This window comes from Strigops habroptila, chromosome 2 (assembly GCF_004027225.2).
Source record: "Strigops habroptila isolate Jane chromosome 2, bStrHab1.2.pri, whole genome shotgun sequence".
NCBI classification, from domain to species: Eukaryota; Metazoa; Chordata; class Aves; order Psittaciformes; family Psittacidae; genus Strigops; species Strigops habroptila.
The window spans coordinates 80,390,778-80,411,145 of NC_044278.2; the positions used below are offsets into that span (position 1 = coordinate 80,390,778).

At 36.1% G+C, this 20,368-nt stretch overlaps 1 protein-coding gene across 13 annotated transcripts in view; it reads left to right on the forward strand.

Annotated features, from left to right (window-relative positions):
• The window catches only part of MYCBP2 (MYC binding protein 2), a 182,810-nt gene that overhangs the window by 35,725 nt on the left and 126,717 nt on the right, over positions 1-20,368 (forward strand). For all 13 annotated transcript variants that reach the window (XM_030476192.1, XM_030476191.1, XM_030476196.1 and 10 more), the window contains exons 4-15: positions 2,016-2,169; positions 3,540-3,736; positions 3,946-4,188; positions 4,462-4,533; positions 7,462-7,558; positions 12,054-12,127; positions 13,209-13,347; positions 14,159-14,235; positions 15,745-15,949; positions 17,889-18,053; positions 18,754-18,912; positions 19,660-19,864. In XM_030476192.1, coding sequence (XP_030332052.1) covers positions 2,016-2,169; positions 3,540-3,736; positions 3,946-4,188; positions 4,462-4,533; positions 7,462-7,558; positions 12,054-12,127; positions 13,209-13,347; positions 14,159-14,235; positions 15,745-15,949; positions 17,889-18,053; positions 18,754-18,912; positions 19,660-19,864 — 1,787 coding nt within the window. The remainder of the gene's footprint in view (positions 1-2,015; positions 2,170-3,539; positions 3,737-3,945; positions 4,189-4,461; positions 4,534-7,461; positions 7,559-12,053; positions 12,128-13,208; positions 13,348-14,158; positions 14,236-15,744; positions 15,950-17,888; positions 18,054-18,753; positions 18,913-19,659; positions 19,865-20,368) is intronic.

Here is a 20,368-nt window from a genome sequence, read left to right on the forward strand (position 1 = left end):
GAGCTGGCAGGTTTTAACGTAGAGATGACAGCTGCAGCAGTGCTTGTTTTGGCTCAGACCTTTCAGAGAGCAGTGAGAACAAGCTTAACATGTCTTGAAAAGAACTTTTCTTATTCTGTCCTTCAGTGCACAGTTTGGAGGGGTTGAGACACACACATTATATATATGTGTCTATATATATAATATATATATTAAGGTTGAAAGACCTGTTTTAAGAAGCCTACCCAGTCTGTTGGTCTCAGATACTAAAAAAACCCCAAACAACCCAAAACCTGTGCAGATCAGGCAAAAACCCAGCAGAACTATCCATTGTTGATTCCTACTGTAGTGGAAGTCCATAAAATTTTTTTTTCTATTTGTTAGATTCTCTGCTTTCTCCTGCTGCCTCTGTCAGCTGCTAGATGAAGTTTTCAGTCTGAAGATTGGGAAGAATACAATGAACTACTCAGTTTCTCTCAAAGATACTATCACTGAAGAGAATTTCTAAAAAATGTACTACAGTACATTTTATTCTTTAGCCTACAAGATCAACATAGAAGGGTTTGGGTTGGAAGGGACCTAAAAGATCGTCTAGTTCCAACCTCCCCGCCGTGGGCAGGGACACCTTCCACTAGACCAGGTTGCTCAAACCCCTGTCCAACCTGGCCTTGAACACTGCCAGAGATGGGGCAGCCACAGCTTCTCTGGGCAACCTGTTCCAGTGCCTCACCACCCTCATAATGAAGAATTGCTTCCAAATATCTACTCTATATCTATCTTCTTTCAGTTCAAAGCCATTCCGCCTTGTCCTATCACTATTTGCTTTTATAAAAAGAAATAAAAAGATGATAACTGAGTTTTGGATCCTGGAAAAACCATCCATACTGTTATTTTGTCGACATTTTTACTGCTGTAGATTGCATGTGTGTGCTTTCTCCCACTGCACTGAAAATATGAAATGTAAGGTGTAATTTGCAGCAAAATTGCTGTTGCACTTTGAAGACTTGGTTTGAATATGTTTCTATTCTTCCTCCAAAAATCAAACAGGTGGTAAAATAACTTGCAGAAGACAGGAATAAAGATAAATTGAATGACAGAAAAGACATTTTTAAGGCATCCAGTAGAACTTACTATTGCTTGTCAGAATAGATTATTTTTTTTTTAGGCATGAGTGGCAGTTCCATTAACTTATTTTCATGTTTCAGTTTTTTTTTTTCCTTAGATTTTACTCAGGGGTGAACCTACATTAAGCACTCTAAGCACTGGGGCTCTGGTCCTGACAGAAACGTGGTGAAGTTTTGAAGATACGGTTGCTTATTTGTAATTAGTTAACCCTCTTCTTTCATCTTCATCATTACTACATACTTTGAAAAGGAGGTGAAAGGGAACATTCAATAGAGAGAAGCATACTTGTAATCTCAGAATATTCAGGAATTCTAAAGGGAAAATTAGGAGTGGCTGTAACAGCACTGTTACAGATGTGGTATTAGTTGGCATAATGCATGTCTGTAAGTACATATGGTGTTTCACTGACAATCAATTAATCCTTGTTTTGTGAGAAAAAATAATCTCAGAGGCTTTGGAGAGGAAAGTACTAGTTCTGCCAGTATCAGCTGTCAAATGCATCGTTACTCAAGTTGGAAAGTCAGGTTGCAAGCCAGTTCTAGCTTGCTGGTTCTCATTAATGAGCAAGGAAAAAGGTCTGTCAAAGTGCAAACTCTGTAGAAATTAGAAGGCCTCAGAGGCACAGTTTGTCTTACATTATCAAAAAAGTTTTAAGTTTCGTATTTTTTTCAGGAAATTATTACTCTGCTTAGATAAGCTCTTTCATATAATGACATTACTGCTGTGTAATATTTGCTAGTACAGTTGTGTAGGTGGGTTCTTGATTTTAGTTCTTTTGAATTACCTTTGTATTCTCTATGACATTTTTGTTACTTGAATAACTATCTTGTTCTGCGAACATTGGGATATACCTTTATTGATGAAGATGCAGAAATACTAACAGATAATCTGAAATATCTGTACTTCCTTAGATCATTGAAGTTGGATTATGTGAAGTCTTTGAATTGATAAAGGAGACAAGATTTTCTCATCCATCCTTGTGTCTCAGGAGCCTACAAGCCCTACTTAATGTGCTTCAGGGCCAGCAACCAGAAGGCCTGCAATCAGAACCTCCTGAAGTCCTAGGTAATATCTCACCTATTACTGTACTTGTATTAACATATATCTGTTACTGTGATGGACAGAAGAAAATGGTTTCTAGCAAGTATTTGTGAGATAGTAACGTGCTTGTTCTCCATTGACTGACTTTATTCTGGAGTGTAAACTCCTTATGGTGTAACGAGTGCTTTCTCAGCATTAATTTTTGTAGAACAGTAATTTTGGGATGTAAAGGGGAGTGTGTGTGTGTGTGTGTGTATTTATGAAAGTCAGATTTTGTTGGTGTGTAATGCAGCGTTTCACTGAAATGTGGTAAACCATACAACCTTACAAATTCATTTGTCTTACTGAAGCTATAAAATACTTGGTCTTGTTGGAAAGAAGATAGTTCTACAGTGAACTTCTCATCATCTGCTGTTGTAATGTATAGCTTTCAATGTTGCAATTTATGTAAAACTGTTAAAAAGAGTGTCAGAATTCTTGGTTTTATTTCCTCTGGTCATCCAAAAGCTTCCCTGAAGATTAATTTTGTTTTTAATGATACTGAATATAAAAGTTGAACTTCTGATGGCTTTGACTGTCTAATTGATTATGTCCTTTAAGTTAAAATCTAATTATCTTTAGTTAATTCATAGTTTTTACTGGTTTATAGAACTGTGAAGAAGGCTAGGCTGTAGCATCTTTTGTTTAAAAGTAAAATAAAAAAATCAAATATATCTTCAGATTTTTTATGTATGTTTTCCTATGTTATGGCTCAACAATATTCCATTTCCAAAGATGATAGTAGTTTGCTACAGAAGGCTTTTATTTTGTATTGATGCAGAGTATTAAAAAGCTACAAAGACAGCTTTGTTTTGATTGCTGCCTTAGTGATTATTTGTATATACTATCAAAAAAATTGAGGTGGATTTTGGTTCACGCCTTTATTGTCACAGATGTTCAGCCACTACACAGTGCTTGAAAAGAGGCACACGATCAAAATAATTTTCAAGCTTTGATTTCAAATGCTTGTTTCTGAGAAATAGAGTGGGCTTCAACATGGGTAATGGTCATAAAGACCTACACATCATTGCAGTAATGAGGAAGACCGACTAGGCAGGAAAAGTAACTCTGGCCTATTTCTTGTTAACGTGTTCCACTGTAATAGAAGGACTTTGGTTTTCTTCTCTGGCTGTTGTGATTATCAAGACTCAACGTTTTCCAGTGGAAAAAGAAGGAAAAGTTCGGGATGTTTTAGGCCTCTTTAAGTGGGATGCTTTCTTTTCTGTCTGGAAATAGGGCTAAACTTATGGCCGAGGAAAGATGTATATTTTGTAAGTTTTAATTTCACATTGACTGGCAAATTGCTTGGTATGATTTTGTGACTTGTCTGTGTAATTACTGTGTTTTATCTGCAGAATCCCTGTTCCAGCTTCTTCTGGAGATAACTGTCCGTAGCACAGGAATGAATGACAGTACAGGACAGTCCTTGACAGCACTTTCCTGTGCTTGCCTCTTCAGTTTGGTAGCTGCATGGGGAGAGACAGGAAGGACGTTGCAAGCAATCTCTGCTATCCTCACCAATAATGGCAGCCATGCTTGTCAGACTATTCAGGTCTTGCAATAAAACTTCTTTGTATCTGGGGGTTTATGTAAATGATGTGTACATGAGTTCTGAGAAGATCTGTTGTGTAACTTCAGTTAACCTTTTTCCCCTCACTAGTTTTGCAATAAGAGTAGGTTTTTCTTTGTCTCTCTTGAATTAGATATCGAACAGAAAATACAACATTTGAAAAACAGTTGTGTTTTTATTTTACCATTTAGGTGCCAACCATTTTAAACTCTCTTCAACGGAGTGTACAGGCAGTTCTGGTGGGCAAAATCCAAATCCAGGACTGGTTTAGTAATGGGATAAAGAAGGCAGCCTTGATGCACAAATGGCCATTGAAAGAAATATCTGTAGATGATGATGACCAGTGCCTGCTTCAGAGTGATGGCTTTTTCCTCTATCTCTTGTGTAAAGATGGACTTTACAAAATCGGCTCTGGATATAGCGGGACAGTGAGGGTAATGTGATTTCGTCTTGCCTGATGAATGGTAGTTAAAATATTAACTTTTGTGATGTCCTGTTTCCATTGAGAATCTTTGAGCTTACTAATGATCAGTTCTTCTGCAGTTTGTCTAAATTTTTGTTGCGATTTCTATGAGAATTTTACAGTATTTTCTTAAAATTTTCGCTTGTCAATATGGTTCAAGACATTGTTATTTAGACAGTAAATGATTCTTTGTAAAATTGTCACTCTGATATTTATTAAATGATTGGATATTTTTGCTTTCCAGGGCCATATATACAATTCTACATCCCGCATCAAAAACAGAAAGGAAAAAAAGTCTTGGTTAGGCTATGCTCAGGTAAGTGAATACTTAAAACATAAAACATGCACCCCACCTCCCATCCCTCATGAGTAATTTAAGTGGACCTTGACTTAGAGTAAGCTTACATGGATATTGTATTGTTCTTTTGGCTTCAGTTGTAAAAATCGGTTTCTGGTACTGACTTTTTAATTGTGGAAGAGGAGGAACATTTGATGGTACTGACATATAGACAGGCGTAATGAAAAGTGTCATTGGTGTTGTCACTCTGAAGACTTTCTCACAGTATGATGGTTTAACATGTAAATTTATGAATTGTACAGTCAGTTGATGTGTGCTTCTTAAAGAAGTCAGTGGATGTAAAAATAGCTTTTGTAAAAAAATAGTGTAAAAATACTTGAAATATCTACTTATGAAAGTAAATTGATTTTAAAACATTTGCAGTAAAATAAGGAAGTGCTGTTTTGCTTGGGGGAGGGTTGAGGGTGTGTAAGCCATAAGCAGAGATAATTGTTCATGTTACCGCTGCAGAGTTAACTATATTTGGATATTTTGTTTTCTTAGAGTTAGTTTCTGGAATATCAACCACCTTTTTCTATACCTTTGCCATTCATTGTAAAAATTGTGGGGTGTTTAGAATCCTGTTATTACCACTATATGCCCTCTCTCTCTCTCTCACTCTTGAAAAAACCCACAACAAACCCCAAAAGAAACAAAAACAACCCCTACAACAAAACATAAATTAAATTTCAGAGCATAATTAATTTGCTTTATCTTTTAATTACTGAGCAATTTTTATGAGTGGTCTCATTATCCCAGTGTGAAATTAAGTGCATTCCTTGCCATGTTTTTGAAGTTAAGTTGTTCACTACAAATACTTATTCTATTATTGCGGTTATCTCATATATATACATACACACACAAAATCGGGTTTTGTTTAGTATCAAAACAGGTCACCAGAAGGAATACTGGCACAATACACAATGTGTGCAGATGCATTCATTCAAGAGCCGTTGTATCAGTTTGGAAAATAATAGGATCAATACAGTTTTGCTATATAGAGTTACACATTTGGACATTTTGTACATAGCTATAAATGTATTTGATATTCTTCTTTGAGTGCTTGTACAGGTGTACGCAGTCACAGTGAGTGTACCCAAAGGCACTGTTAGTTGGAAGAATGCCACTCGGGGGCTGTATTTATAGGAAGATGTGTAAATTGCACTTGTTGCTAAGTATGTGTTAGTAAAAGAGGTTAAGATGTGCCTTCAGTCTCGTTTCACTTCAGGTGCTCGGTTAAGTCAGCTCAAATTCAAGTGATTTTTCTAACTTCATCATATCAGTTATTTTAGACTGAAGCTTTTCTTGTCTATTTTAATGCTCTTTACTTATTTTTCCTAGTTTGTGTGGGTTTGATTTTTCTCATTTCACAGAGATTGATTTATCCAGAAAATTTCAAGTAGTTTGGATAGACGTAAAAGGGTTGGTTGGATTTTTCTGTTGATGACTGTAATTAGATTTGACAGATGAAGATACTCTGAGGTTAAGCCTTAATGACCTCCCTGTGAAATGCATCCATTCTTATATGTGTGGAATCCCCACCTGAGGTCAGTTGTGCTTAAAGCAAGTGCAAGCCATTGTCATATCTCCTGCTATGACACTGCTGTTGTCAGGATCATTACTTAGTCATTTTTCATATTTGCCTCTGCAATGCTTCTGCAGGTTAGTACTACTTTGCTTGGCCTCAGTCACCTTGAATGAGTATGTTTGTAAGTGCCTTTAACTAGTCTTTTTCTGTAGCTGCTTTTATAGCAGAAGTGCTTTCTAAGTGTAAATTCCCCAAATGTTTTTCTACTCTGCTCCCTCAAAATCTGCTCCTTCAAAATCTTTGAAGGGTCCACAACCATTGCAGGATGAAAACAGATAGGAGAGCAAAGTTGCCATATTGCCTCTTTTATGGATCTTTGCATGTTACGCACACGTCGGGGCCTATGGAACCAGTCTAGTTTAAGCTAAAAAAACCTCACCTGACTGTGTTTTTTTTAAATGTGTGCTCAAAGTTATAGGTATAAACAATAAACCTCAAATGTGAGTTTCAGGTAGGCAAATCTTTATACTGAGAAGCCTCCTAAACTGGTGACTGAATCAAACCTTTAAAAATATATGCACAAATGAACAGAGAGAAGATACTATTTTGGTATACCAAAGGAGACTTCCTGACATGGACTGCTGACCAGAATAGGTAATTTTGGGGAAATGAAGGTATTCTGCACATAGAGAACCAGAAAGAGAAACTTATTAGTCCTGAATATGTCCCTTCCCTTAGGTCTGGTTAGGAGCTGGGATGAGAGCAGTGTAAGAACTCATTGTATGTAACCTTGTGTCATGGCTCCTGTCACCAGAATCACCATATACTTCGTGGGCATTTCTTTGAAGAGCTCAGAGAATAAATGCATAGAATCTTGTTAGTGTGGGAGTCAAAGTAGTTAACTAAGATTTTTGAAAAATTCTCTAGTTTTTAATGCACATATTCATTAATGATCACCCTTCTATATAGGGCAATATATGTATCTCTTTCCTGGAATTCCTGTGAATCTTTTGTTGATTTGGAAAGTGGGAACAGGAACACTGGTTTTTACGGTGGTCGTGGATCTGAACTGTAATTGTATACACGTATGAAGAACAGAATTACTATGTATGGCTTCGAAAGCTGTATATGATCTTTAGCACACTGATCTACAACATGCAAAAATGGTGGAGGAAGGAGGTCAAATTTCCATTTTTACTGCAGAATTTGATGAGTGGAAAAAAGTTGATAAAATTACGTAATTTTAATGTAAAACTAAAAGGTTTCCAAAATTAAAAAAAATTACGTAAGGTGATTGTGGTTTTTCTCACTCTAAACAATACCCTTTGATGTATTAAAGAATATTTTCATAACAATATATATATTATTACTCTTACCAGGGTTATTTATTATATAGAGATGCGCATAATCACAGTATGACAGCCATAAGAATAAACCCTGAAACCTTGGAACAAGACGGTACAGTTGCTTTGCCAGGTAAGAACCTCCAGCTATGAGAAGATGATTACAGTTTACTGTTTACATGCTGTGTATTTGCAGGTAAGCAGAAGAGAAACTGAGACAGATTTTTAGGTCATAAAGAGACTGCTTTTTTATGATTTTGGTTTGCTGCACTAGACCAACTGCAGTATTTCATTCAGATGTCTTGCATCTTACTCTACTACAAGAATACTGCGACATTTTAGAACATACGATCATCTTAATTTAAAGACTCCAAGAGCTTAACTCCCTTAAAGAATTTTTATTTCACCCCTTGTTTAAACTTTGAGCATTTGGCTGGGATATGACCTTGTTTCCAATAGCTCTTATATCTAGGTAGTCACAAGCTATGGCCAAATCCATTTGTTTTTTAATATAGCTGGAACTGTATCCAAAAAACAAAGGAGGCTAATGAACACTAAGGGACTGTGCTCTTGATGTTTAAATTGTTGGTGGGTTTTTGTTTATTTGTTTTGGAATTTTTTTTGTAGTTTTGTTTGGGCTTTTTTGTTTGGGGTATTTTTTGCAGAGGAGCCTCATAACTTGGGGCTCTGTCTTGAAGATGAGGTTGTTCTTGGAACATGATTTAATGACCTTCTGGAAAAACACATCTGTTCTTAGCCACTCACAAAAAGCAGTAGAAAGGCATAAGAATATCTTTTGATTGAACAATGACAGGCTTGTTCTGTACCTCAGAAGAAAGATTTTGTGTTGCATCCTGACATAAATAAAAAGGCACTGACCGAAACCTCAGAAAAAATCTCTAGGCTTTCTGCATTTCTAACACAAACAGTAATTTTTTAATTGCTTTGTAGGATTGTTTTTCTACTTTCTTCACCTCAAGGTAGCTTCTTCAACCAATAGGGTCCTTTGAGGTCCTTAATTATGTTACTACTGGTAAACAAATCATTGCTCTATGTGCAAGTCTTGAGAGACACTTGAGCACATTCAAAGTCTACACCTCTGAGCTGCTAGCTTTCTTTTGCAAATCTCAGTGACAAGTGTCATTCTGCAAGACAGACTGTATTGTGTTTATACTGTAAAAAGGCACGAATTAAACAAGAGCATGCCTGCTAAACAAAAATGTATTAATCTTTCAGTGCAAAAGGAAATCTTGTAGCTGTGGGAATACCCATTCATAAATCCCTCAAAGTATTTCACACAGTTGCATTTTGTATGGTTTCTGATGGCATCAAAAGTGGATGCTAGATGTTTTCGTAACTCCTTTCCTTTGTATTTCAGCCCTTGAATTTGCTGGTTTACTTTCTGCACTTATCTCAGTGTTACATTGTGAGCAGAAATGGCCTTGTTCTTTTGGCTAGGACAAATTCAAAGGGGTCCACTTCTGGTTATTTCCATTTCCTGTTAGAAGAAATGAAGGGAGGGGGAGGGTATATATCCTGAGGAAACCTGAGTAGGTACATAACTCTAAATAGTAGTGGCTGCCCCACTGTAATCTTAATAATCACTCACAACGTGTTGTAGTTCTGAAAAACCACACCGAATAGAACTAGAGAGCAGTAACCTCACCAACAGCTGAACACTGGTATGGCTCGTAGTTAGTATGGTATTCAGACATGGCTTTATCTGGAGTTAATGCCTTTCAAATGCCTGGGTTGGTGATGGTGCATTTAAATAAGTCATTCATATTTATTCCTGCAGGGATGCATAGGAGATAACTAGTTCATTAGGAGATGTGATTAGGAATTGATCCCAGCCAGAAGTCATGTGACCTTAGAAAACGCAGTGAGCTATGGAACGTTATCTTTTCCTTTCTTAGTATGATCCATCAGCTTCTTGAAACAATAAAATTCTATTTCAAAGGGCAGTGTTTCTGCTCTGATAGATGATCTAGCAAATCTGACAGGGTATCTGGAACTACTAGACTGTGTGTCAGCATTCTTGTATCTAATGCTTTTGCCAAGCTTCATACACTGTCCTTGAGCTGTGGATCTGTCTTTCCAGTCCAAATACCATAAAGGAGTCTCTGAGTTTTATGAGATTTTCTAGGTGATTGGACCTGAATTTACAGAGGAGGTTTTCATCTTGAACATTTCTTTAACAGTGATGCTTAGAAAGTTTGCTATGCTTAGCTGAAGAAGTTGAAGTTACGTGTTATCTGGTTTCATTGTTCTTTGAAATTACACATGAATATCTTGGTGCTCAGGACTAGTCACTTATTCTGAAAAGTACTGCTGAGTTTAGCATAGACGAGCTGAAGAGTACTTACTAGCAGGCACAGGATGTCATAGATTCATAGGACGTTTTGGGTTGGAAAGAACCTTAAAGATCATCTAGTTCCAACCCCCTGCCATGGGCAGGGACACCTTCCAGTAGAACAGGTTGCTCAAAGCCCCGTCCAGCCTGGCCTTGAACACTGCCATGGATGGGGCATCCACTACTCTGGGCAACCTGTTCCACTGTCTCACTACCCTATACATAAATATTTAAATACAAAGTTGCTGCTTGACAGTCATCTTCTCTTGAAACCTCTGAGGAGGCTTGTGATTAACAGATGTCTGTAGTAATGACCTTTAAGTAAAACAGAAGCCGTTTCTGTTATAGTAATCTTCAGACAGTAACCTTGGATATCTTCGTCCCCAGAGTAATATCAAAAGTCAGATTGAATAAAACTACAGTAAGAGCTCCTTGCTAGCTGGGACACTAAAATATTCTACTTTTTGCAGATACTCCACTTGCCTTCCATTTTTTACTTTCCCCATTAATTTGATAGTTAATGCTGGGCCTGGATGTTATCTTATTAAGTGCTAATTTTTAGGAAGTATTCAGAAGAACATATACATTAACCTCCCCAAAACAAACAAACAAAAACCTCTCCACTCCAAAAACATACCTGTTCCAGATGTCCTTTATGAACACACCTATGAAACATCTAAACAACCCCCAAAAATGTTTACTGGGAGGCTTGCCTCTTCTTGAAATGACTCAAGAAATCAGCCAGACAGTGTAATATGGATCCACTGGTGGCCAAAATATCCTGTTTCCTTGACTGTTGTGCTTGTGTGAGCATTTAATTTTCAGCCATCCAGGGGGTTCTTAATATTTAGTAACTTCCTATAACCTTTCAGAAATGTCATTTAAATTCTTTTTGGAACTTGTCCTCAGGTTATAGACAACTCTTTTATCACTAATACCACTTTACAGCATAGAGAATTAGTAACATGAACTGACTTTGGACAGAGATAATCAGAAATTATTTTTGAGACAGCAGTATTTCAAACTTCAGTGTATCTACCACTCTCCATCCTGCTTGCTCCTTACTCTCTTTGTGATTCGTACCTGTGTGTGCTCTAAGGGGGAAGTTGTCTACTTTAGGTCTGTTTCTTCAAGATGTGAGAATTAGAGAAGGCCATCTAATAAATATTCTGTTTCTGATAAGACACTGTATTGGACTGGGCAATATAGCAGGAAAATGTAAACATGTTTATGGGTTTGTGAATACTGTGGGGTTTTCCAGCAGTGTTATTTTTAATAGAACATTCCAGCTAGCTAGCAAAAGCTAGCAAACTTGCTGGTTATGCCAGAAAGATATTACGTGTGCTTCATTTAGCATTAAATTTGTTAAATAAAACGACTGATTCTGGATCTTTGTTCAGGTTATGAAGAAGATATTTAGAATGTAAAGTAGCTGTCCTGTAGTATTTTTGGAAGAGATCTGTTTCCTGTGTGTAATCAGTGAAACGAGCACCTTACAAGCAGTCTAATATCATGTTAGTAGTTTTCCTAGCAGAGCAGGAAGGGAAGAAGAGATGGCGTAGGGTCATACTTTCAGACTTGTAGAGAAAGTGGTCACTCCCTCCCCCCTTACCTCACCCCCCCAAATATGGACAGAATTCCAGAATTCTTTCCTTACCTTTTTTTTTTGTTTGTTTTTGTTTTGGTTTTGGTTTTTTTTTTTGGGAATAGCTGACCTGTTTTCAGTACATGTACAATATGTTCAAATATACACTTTATAGTTTTTGAACCCCCCCACTTTTATAGTTTGGTGAAATTTGTAAACAATGGAAAAATGAAATGAGTAATGAAAAGTTTGTTTCATTTGTTTCTGTAAGTTTTATATTATGCACTGAGAAATCTTTTCTTTACAGAATGGCTTTATTAAAAAAAAAAAGTCAGTCTTAGGGGAAGGAGAAAGACTAACACTCTCAGAAAATTAGAATTCAGTTGTGTTATAATACTTTAGAATAGCCCTCACAGGTGAACACTAAATGCTTTTGCAGTTAAATAGTGTGGTAAGCTCTTAAGTTTCATACAGCGGAGAGTGCTTTAATAACTCTTAAGGGAAGAAAGGAATATTATATGCTTTTGATGAGAGAGGAAATCCTAGCATAAAATAATGTGTTATCAAAACAGTAAGATCTCTCTTTAGACAAACTAGAACTCTCATAGTCTCATTGTAATGAGAATAAATTAGACAGAAGCAGAGAACAGTGTCTGTATGTATGTTGATATAAACTGCTTTCTCTTACAGATTGTCATACTGAAGGGCAGAATATCCTTTTCACTGATGGAGAATATATTAATCAAATAGCAGCATCTAGAGATGTAAGTGTTAAATGTATTGGGTAAACTATTTTTGTCTGAATTGTTTTGTTTTGCAATACTTAGAGCTTCATTTTTGCTTCCTGTTTGGCTTTTTCTTCACTAACACTGAAATGTTAGTGTAGCTAGAGATAATGAGAAACTGACACATTTGTGCATAAAGGAGCAGTATTTTGGTATCCACACAATTTTGATTTTTGTAGATTTTTCAGGTGTTTTTCTATTTTTCAGATAAGTTTTCAGGAAAAAAATTGTTGCTCTTCCTGAAGAAAATAATCTTATGTGGAATAATGGCTTTTTAACATGTTATTGTTCAGGGTTTCTATGGGATAAGCTTCTTAATTATAAATTTTTTTTTCTAATTTAATGCCCTGTAATTGCTTTGGTACCTGTTGGGGAATGTCAGCCAGATTTAATACAAGAGGTATGAAAGATGCTATGTTCAAGTGGAGTTTTATATGAAAATTGCCTATTGACCAAGCTGCAGAACCAACTGAATGTTCCTACTGGGAGCAAAACCAGTTCTAGCTGTTCTGTTTTTCTTCGGCAGACAGTTCTTACGTTCTTAGTTCTGGATTGGTCCCTGTTTTTAGAGAAAGCTGTAAAACAGGGATGGGATGGGACAGGGTTGGCAAGAGATGCCAGACGTGCATCTTTAAGAAAACCAGGATCAATCCATTTTCCTTCTAACAGAACAGTTGTGGGTTTTTTAACATGGCCGGAATTTTGGGTTCTGAATCAGGAGAAGTTGAGGGCTTAAAAGATGGATGTAAATGGTTGTAAAAGCAAGATTTCTATATTAAAATTTAGAGGTAATTATTTCTATAGCAATTTACTATTTTCATAGTGTTCATAGTATTTTTGCAGAAGCCAGTACATATTTAAGGTCTGTTCAGCTCATCCTGTTTGGCATTTTCTTCTTTTCTCTATAATAAATGTTACTTTATCAATGTGTCTTCTGATAATTTAGTCTGAAATAGTATTATATGGATACGCTTAGGCCATGAAAAGTAAATTAATGCATTTATTCCATAGTATAAAGTAGATTTTTTTTTTTTAATATTTATTCATTTATTTATTGCAGGATGGCTTTGTAGTGCGAATATTTGCAACAAGTACTGAGCCAGTACTGCAACAAGAACTGCAGCTTAAGCTTGCTAGAAAATGCTTACATGCGTGTGGCATCTCCTTATTTGATCTGGAGAAAGACCTGCACATTATTAGTAAGTCCACTTCTTTGAAGGTTAATAACAAGCCTAGTAATTCGAATAATAAAACTGAAGCACTGTCCTTCCCTTTGTTCGCCTTTATTATGCGCAAGAAGGTATAGCTCAGTTATAAACATGTGGAGAAGTACAAGGGTTTTGAAACTGCTCAAGTGTTATTTGACTCGTAGTAATCCATATGCCCATTTCGAACCACCTTTCTGTCTGCAGCACTATCCATAGTTTTCCAGTGTTTTTCTTTAGTTGTATAATAAATACAGTATTATTTGAAGCTTGGACTTCATAGTAGCACCCATAAACATGTATTTAAGCTACAGAGATCCTTGCTGTGGGTCAAAGTTAACAAAAGCTGGAAGGACTGCTGGCTGGATTAATGGAAAAGAAATGCACTGAAAAATATTAAATACATGGAAAACACCTTTGCATCAGAATTTGAGATGCAAAATTCTTGGTGTCTGTGAAGGTAATTTGGAGAAATATCACTTGGCTTTTGCTTTGGGTTTCTTTTGTGCGTTTTTTTTCTCTGTTAGGTGTCTGCTCTTGGCACTATCAGAACAAATGCATATTTGGCTACATGGACCTTTTGTCTGACCAAGCGCAGTTGCTCTTATGCTAGTGCTTTTCCTCTTTGAACAGATCTGTCAGGTCTATCCCAGTAAGCCTTCTTGTGGCAGCAAAACTTTGTTTCACTTGTAACTTTTTTAGAACCATTGTTATGAAAAGTTCTCCCTGTCAGATTTAGGTCTATAAACTGGTCTCAGAAAGTGCCTGGTTAAACTGTTCGGTTAATGCAATCTTACTTGCACAGGTACAGGGTTTGATGAGGAATCAGCTGTCCTTGGTGCTGGAAGAGAGTTTGCACTAATGAAAACTGCTAGTGGAAAGGTACTGAAAACTTTCTGTAGTAAAGAACAAATTGTATCAATGTATTTCTACATGCTTTTTAATTTAAGTTTTATTTTCCCCAGTTCCTTTCTTGCCTTTTTAATATGTTAGAGTGAATTTATATGGCTGTATTTAAGGACATTTTTGGAGCCCATGTTAAAGGGAAAAAGGCAAATGGTTATTTGAAAGCATAAACAGATGGTGTTGGAAACATTGAGAAATCTGTGGCTTGAGTTTATAGGAATTGCTAAAGTCAATCTCACTTAGAGACAGTGTGGGGCTTTTTTTTAGATTTGAAGGACAAAATTACCTTTTGTCTACAAATGATGTATATTTGCAGAATTTTTTACCTCATAACTTTGCATAACAGTCTGACCACTGTAACTTATTTAAATCCCAGCCTGATTTTTCTGATCTCTCAGAGAATTGTTGACTTCCTCTATGCAAAGCTTTTCAATTCATTCCTTTAAACCTCTTTGTAACAATTGATATGTTGGTTCTGCTCAGTGGAGACTGTATTTCAGAGGCATTTGAATATTCATTGAAATGTAAAAATAATTTTGCTTTCTGTCACTATGACTTTTTACATGATTTACTGTGTTTCTATTTTGATTTGTGAAACTAATGTTATTTAACTTGTATAAGCGTAGTTCTTTGTTTTCCTGTGTTCACAATTGTGGTTTTTTAATTGGAATAAAGGCCTTGCTCTGCTGCTTTCAAAACTGAGAGTGGTGAAAATGTTCGTAAATAAACTTAACCATTTTTTCTTAATAAAATTTAATGGCATGAAGCAAAATTTGATCAAGCAGAACTCTTCAGACATTAGAGGAGACAGATTAATTTGATCTTCAGACTAACAAATGCCTCTTCAATATAAAATTAACAAATTCCTAGTCTGATGTCTAAAGTTTTGTGTTTAGGTATGAAGTACACTTTATAAAACAATGAAAATGACTGTAAGTGCGCACATAGGTGCCCACCCATCTTATACTACTATTGAGAAGTATGGTTCTAAAGGAAACCTTTTAGTCCGTATTAGTAGTTTTATTTGTTGGTGTGAAATATTTTATTCTATGTTATGTACTCTGTGGCCACTGTGCATTTTAAAAATGTGTTGAAGCATATTAAAGATTGTAGTAATTTGCTATTTTAAATTATTGTCATAATACCGTTTTGTTTATGGTTTATGTTTATACACAAACCAGACATTTCTCTTAAGTGTTCTAAATGCTTAGTTTTCTCTGGGTAGTTTATCCTGAACAGTTCGTTCTTTTGTGTTTAATTCATCTAGCAAAAAAATTACATATGAAAATTAACTCTGTGGCACAGTTGAAAGCACATTTCAAAACATGCAGAATCTAATCAGAATGTTTCCCCCATTAAGGAGAAATTCATGGGTTTAGGGTAGAGATACTGAGATGACAGGATTCAAAAGCCGTGCAACTTTAAAAATGATGCAAGTTTTAAGTGCTGTCGCATAACTGAAAATGATAAACTGTTTTTTTCTAGATTTATTATACTGGTAAATATCAAAGCCTTGGTATCAAACAAGGTGGTCCTTCGGCAGGAAAATGGGTTGAACTCCCAATCACAAAATCTCCAAAGATTATTCAGTTCTCTGTTGGACATGATGGCTCACATGCCTTACTTGTTGCTGAAGATGGGAGCATATTCTTCACAGGTTCTGCTAGTAAAGGAGAAGACGGCGAATCAAGTATGTATTATGCTTGCTTGACTAATAGTTGATAAAAGCCTATTAACCACTTTTTAATTTGAAAAGAAAGGGTTTAACATTTTCCAAGAACAGGTAAGCATGCCACTGGGTTTGAATTTTATGTGAGCCACAGGTCTTGCCAACCAGTGCTACCACGTCTCCCAGCCAGCGATGTTGATCTCAGTTTTACTACAGTTTGGATTGTGTGATGGGAGTGCTATTTTAGAGTTGTCCTGAGAAAAGGCAGTCATAAGTTCGGTCAAGAGGCCATGCTGTCTGCCTGAGACTTTGTCTGAAATACTGAAGAGCCAAACTTTTGCCTCTTCGCAGTTGTTTTAGAGAACTTTGTAAATCGGTGTTTTGCCAGCTAATGCCTCTCCATAACAGAGAAGTACATTGATTAGAAATTGTAGAAGCATGGTCTTCTGTGCTTGATCAAGCAGAACTCTTCAGACATTAGAGAAGACAGATTAATTTGATTAACTACACTAATGTATTCCCCAAGAATGCATGGGGTTTCCAATGTAATGTAACTAAAATACAGCAAGTGGCTGCACAGTACTTGGTTCTCAGCTGGGGTTAAACCACGGCAACAGGCAAGAACACATTTAACACATTGATAATGCATATGGAGTGGATTCTTGAATGTGTTCAGGGGAGAGGAAGTTAATAATATTACTCCTGCGTAAAAGTATTTGGATAACAAACTTGGTATGTGCTATGGTAACTTTGTAGAGTCTTCTTAAGTGCAAATCTACTTAAAACTGTGTGGGACAAAATCATGCTACTTTCTCCAGTATATGTAGAGAAAATTCAAGAGATTGCGAGAAAAATATTGCAGGAAATTTATTTAAAGGCACAAATTTCAAGATTTCTTTGAGGAATTCTTGGGAAGTTAGCCAAAACACAGTTGAACTGATTATTTTTGTTGTGTATTTGATTAATCTACAACTTCAGATGAAATGGAAGTTTAGCACTTTGAAGGAAATTGCTGTCACTGCTTTCATTTGAACTAGCAAAATTTAGGTGAGAAGATTATCAGTGCTTTGAGCAAGGACTTCCTGAGTTCTTTTGAAAGCGCAACTCTCTTCTGACTTACCCAGTTCTCTTTGTCACTTGTAAATTTGGCTCAGAGTGCATATGCACAAGTTTTGGTTTTTTTCCCCCTGATTTCTTTTAAATTTGTGTTGGGAGACAGGGTGTGTGTGTGTTCTTTGTAGAAAGTTGGTAATTGTCAGCAAGTGAAAGTAGCTGGCAGTTCTCTCACTTGCATGAAAATTCACAGGCAGTAATGGCAGCTGTGAGTTGTTTTATCCAGTCTTCAGCTATGTTGTTACTGTTTCATTTGAGGCCAGATTGCAAACAATGATTTTGGGGTGAGTTGGGGTTTTTTTAGTAGTTTTTCTTCCTTTTTTTTCCTCTTGTGGGAGTATGTTGTGACTGGAAGTTTTCCAAACAAGGTTTTAATAAATAGAGAATTTAGTATTTTCTTTAAGAAAAAAGAGAAGAACTTGTGTAACGTTTCTTTGTGGATTTATTGTACATTCTTCTCAGTTGTCAATGAGGACTTTTTTTAATATGCTCTGCTTTGTAAGGTTCACAAAGTTAGTTCAGTATTTGTGTGTGTGTACATGTATATAAAAGAAAACCTTCAAGAATCATTCCTGAAAGACACCTATCTAATGATGACTTCGTTTGCCATAAAATTTTTTTAGAGAAACCAATGTAATTCAATAAAAATTAGACCAGCAGATCATACAGATGGATTTTTTTTTATTTGATTTTTTTTTTTGTCAGTAGCAATCCAACTAACCCCTAATTAAAAAAAAAAAAAAAAAAAAAAAAAAATTGTTAGTGTGCCTTTGAAGGTTTGTTTTTTGTTTTTTGTTTTTTTTTTTTTTTTGGTAGAATGAGTTGTAATTTATCTATTTGTTCAAAGCTAAAAGCAGACGGCAGTCAAAACCATACAAGCCTAAAAAAATTATTAAAATGGAAGGAAAGATCGTCATAGCTACAGCCTGCAATAATGGCAGCAGTTCTGTAATTTCAAAAGATGGAGAACTCTACATGTTTGGAAAAGATGCCATTTACTCTGATAGTACAAGTAAGTTAATATTTGTCTTTTAAGTGGTTTCTCAACTACAGTAATTAAGTCTGGGACTTTTTAGCTTGTGGAAGTGATGTTTGTGTGTTTCTTACTCTCCTAATAGATTTTTCAAATTTCTGCTGATTCAGCCAAGTATGACAGAAGGGTAGAAAGAGAAGAGTTTCATTAGGTTCTGTAAAAATATGTAACAGCACTGGTGACAAACACCTGAATGAATGCTTCCACTAAGGGGAAAAAAAAAAGAATAATTTGTTGTATTAATCTGACAATAGACGGCCACACAGGGAAAAGTCACAGAAATGAGATATTATGAACAAAGGCTGTCGGGAACCAGGCATTATTCATTACTCACAAGACAGCCTGTTCTGAATTCACAAGTGATCCAGTACATCTCAATTTAAATAAAATATTAAAGAAATAAATTTCAGTGGCATTATGACAACTTAAGAATTGTTTTTCAGAACAAGTGGTTTGCAGCAGTGTTTGGTTTTGGCTTTCCTTCCTTTGCAGGATAAATGGCCTAGGCCTAATTCTCCTTTTAATTTTTATTCTAACACTTTTTTTTGTATTTGCTGTTTTTGTTCCTTGACATTGATCTAACAATTGATAGTATCCACTAGAATTTTGTTACAATCACTGAAGTTTGTTTCTTATGCAGAAAGTGCAGTTTATCACTCAACTGTTTAATGTCTTACAGGTTTAGTAACAGATTTGAAAGGCCATTTTGTGACTCAAGTAGCCATGGGCAAAGCTCACACCTGTGTGTTAATGAAGAATGGAGAAGTTTGGACATTTGGCGTAAATAATAAAGGACAGTGTGGACGAGACACAGGCTCCATGAGCCAGGGAGGAAAAGGTGGGAGACCTAGATTTTTACTTTTGTTTACTGGAAAAGGTTACAAGTGAAACCATAGATAAGCATTTTATTATAATTCCAATACTAAAGCTTAAGTCTATGCAACATGCTTACACGCTTAAAAAAACCAGGTATGGATGCTTTCAGTTCAGCTGTCAGCTATTTAGTGTTCTGCACATCCTGATAAATTTAGTTACATTAAAAAAACAAAGCTGAATTACTTTAGTTGGTGAAAAAGCTTTTCTTTAAAAGAAAAAAAAAAAAAAGAATGAAACCAAAACTCATCACTCCTTTTCTAACTATGTGCCATTGTCTTAGTAAGAAAAAATTTTCTACCTGTGAACAGCATTTAGTCTTGAGGCTTTTTTGCCTAAACAGGGCATAAATGCAAGTCTGCATCTTTCTCCACACAACTGAACATTTCCATAACTCCTAAATATAGGTATGAAAAATCATACTGATTCAACTTTGCCAGATTGGAATATTTTATGTATGACAAGTAAATGACCTGTTACTTGCATACCGAATATAAATGTTTCATTTCCCTCTTAGTTGTGAAACATAGCTATATACCATGCCCATGCTCAGAGAGGTTTCAAAAATGTCATTGTCCTGGCAGAGGATGCAATTCAGGCATGCTTAGCCATTCCTTTTAAAATCTGATCTGTGAGTTTTCTTCATAGCTTCCTCAGTAGCTAATGTTGGCCTCACAAAAACAGCTATTTCTTGTTTCAATATCTTAATTAGGTTTTGGAGTTGAGAACATGGCAACAGCAATGGATGAAGACCTAGAAGAGGAACTGGATGAAAAAGATGAGAAGTCCATGATGTGTCCTCCAGGCATGCATAAATGGAAGCTGGAGCAGTGTATGGTGTGCACTGTATGTGGAGACTGCACAGGCTATGGAGCTAGCTGTGTTAGTAGCGGACGTCCTGACAGAGTACCTGGAGGGTAAGGAAACATACAGAAATACACTTGGTATAGCGTGTGGAATGAAAACTGAGTTGATGCATTCTTAAGCTTCAGTCTAAGGTGAAATTATATCTAAAAAGAAGCTGCAGTTTTAAAATCAGAAGTAGGGTAAAATTTTTGTAAATCTCTTGATGGTTATAGGTGATTTAGTTTTAAATGCATTTTTTTGCATTTCTTTAGCGTATAGTTCTTTACTAGGAGCTGTTAAATATGAGCATCAATATAATCTTTCTCGTGACAGAGCTTCTGGCTTTGGCATAACCTTTCTTCATCCTTTGATGGAAGCTCTTTTATCTTGCTTTTCTAGTTGCTTTTATCTGTTACTTCAGGGTTGAGCTGCATAAAGGGCCACTGCTTTGCATATTGCCATTCTTCAGCATTGCATGTGCTCATTTTTCACTTGCTCATGTTTTCACGAGGTGTATGTTTAATTAAATGAAGAAAAGATAATGCTGAGAAGTCAGTTCAGATATGTGTGGTCAG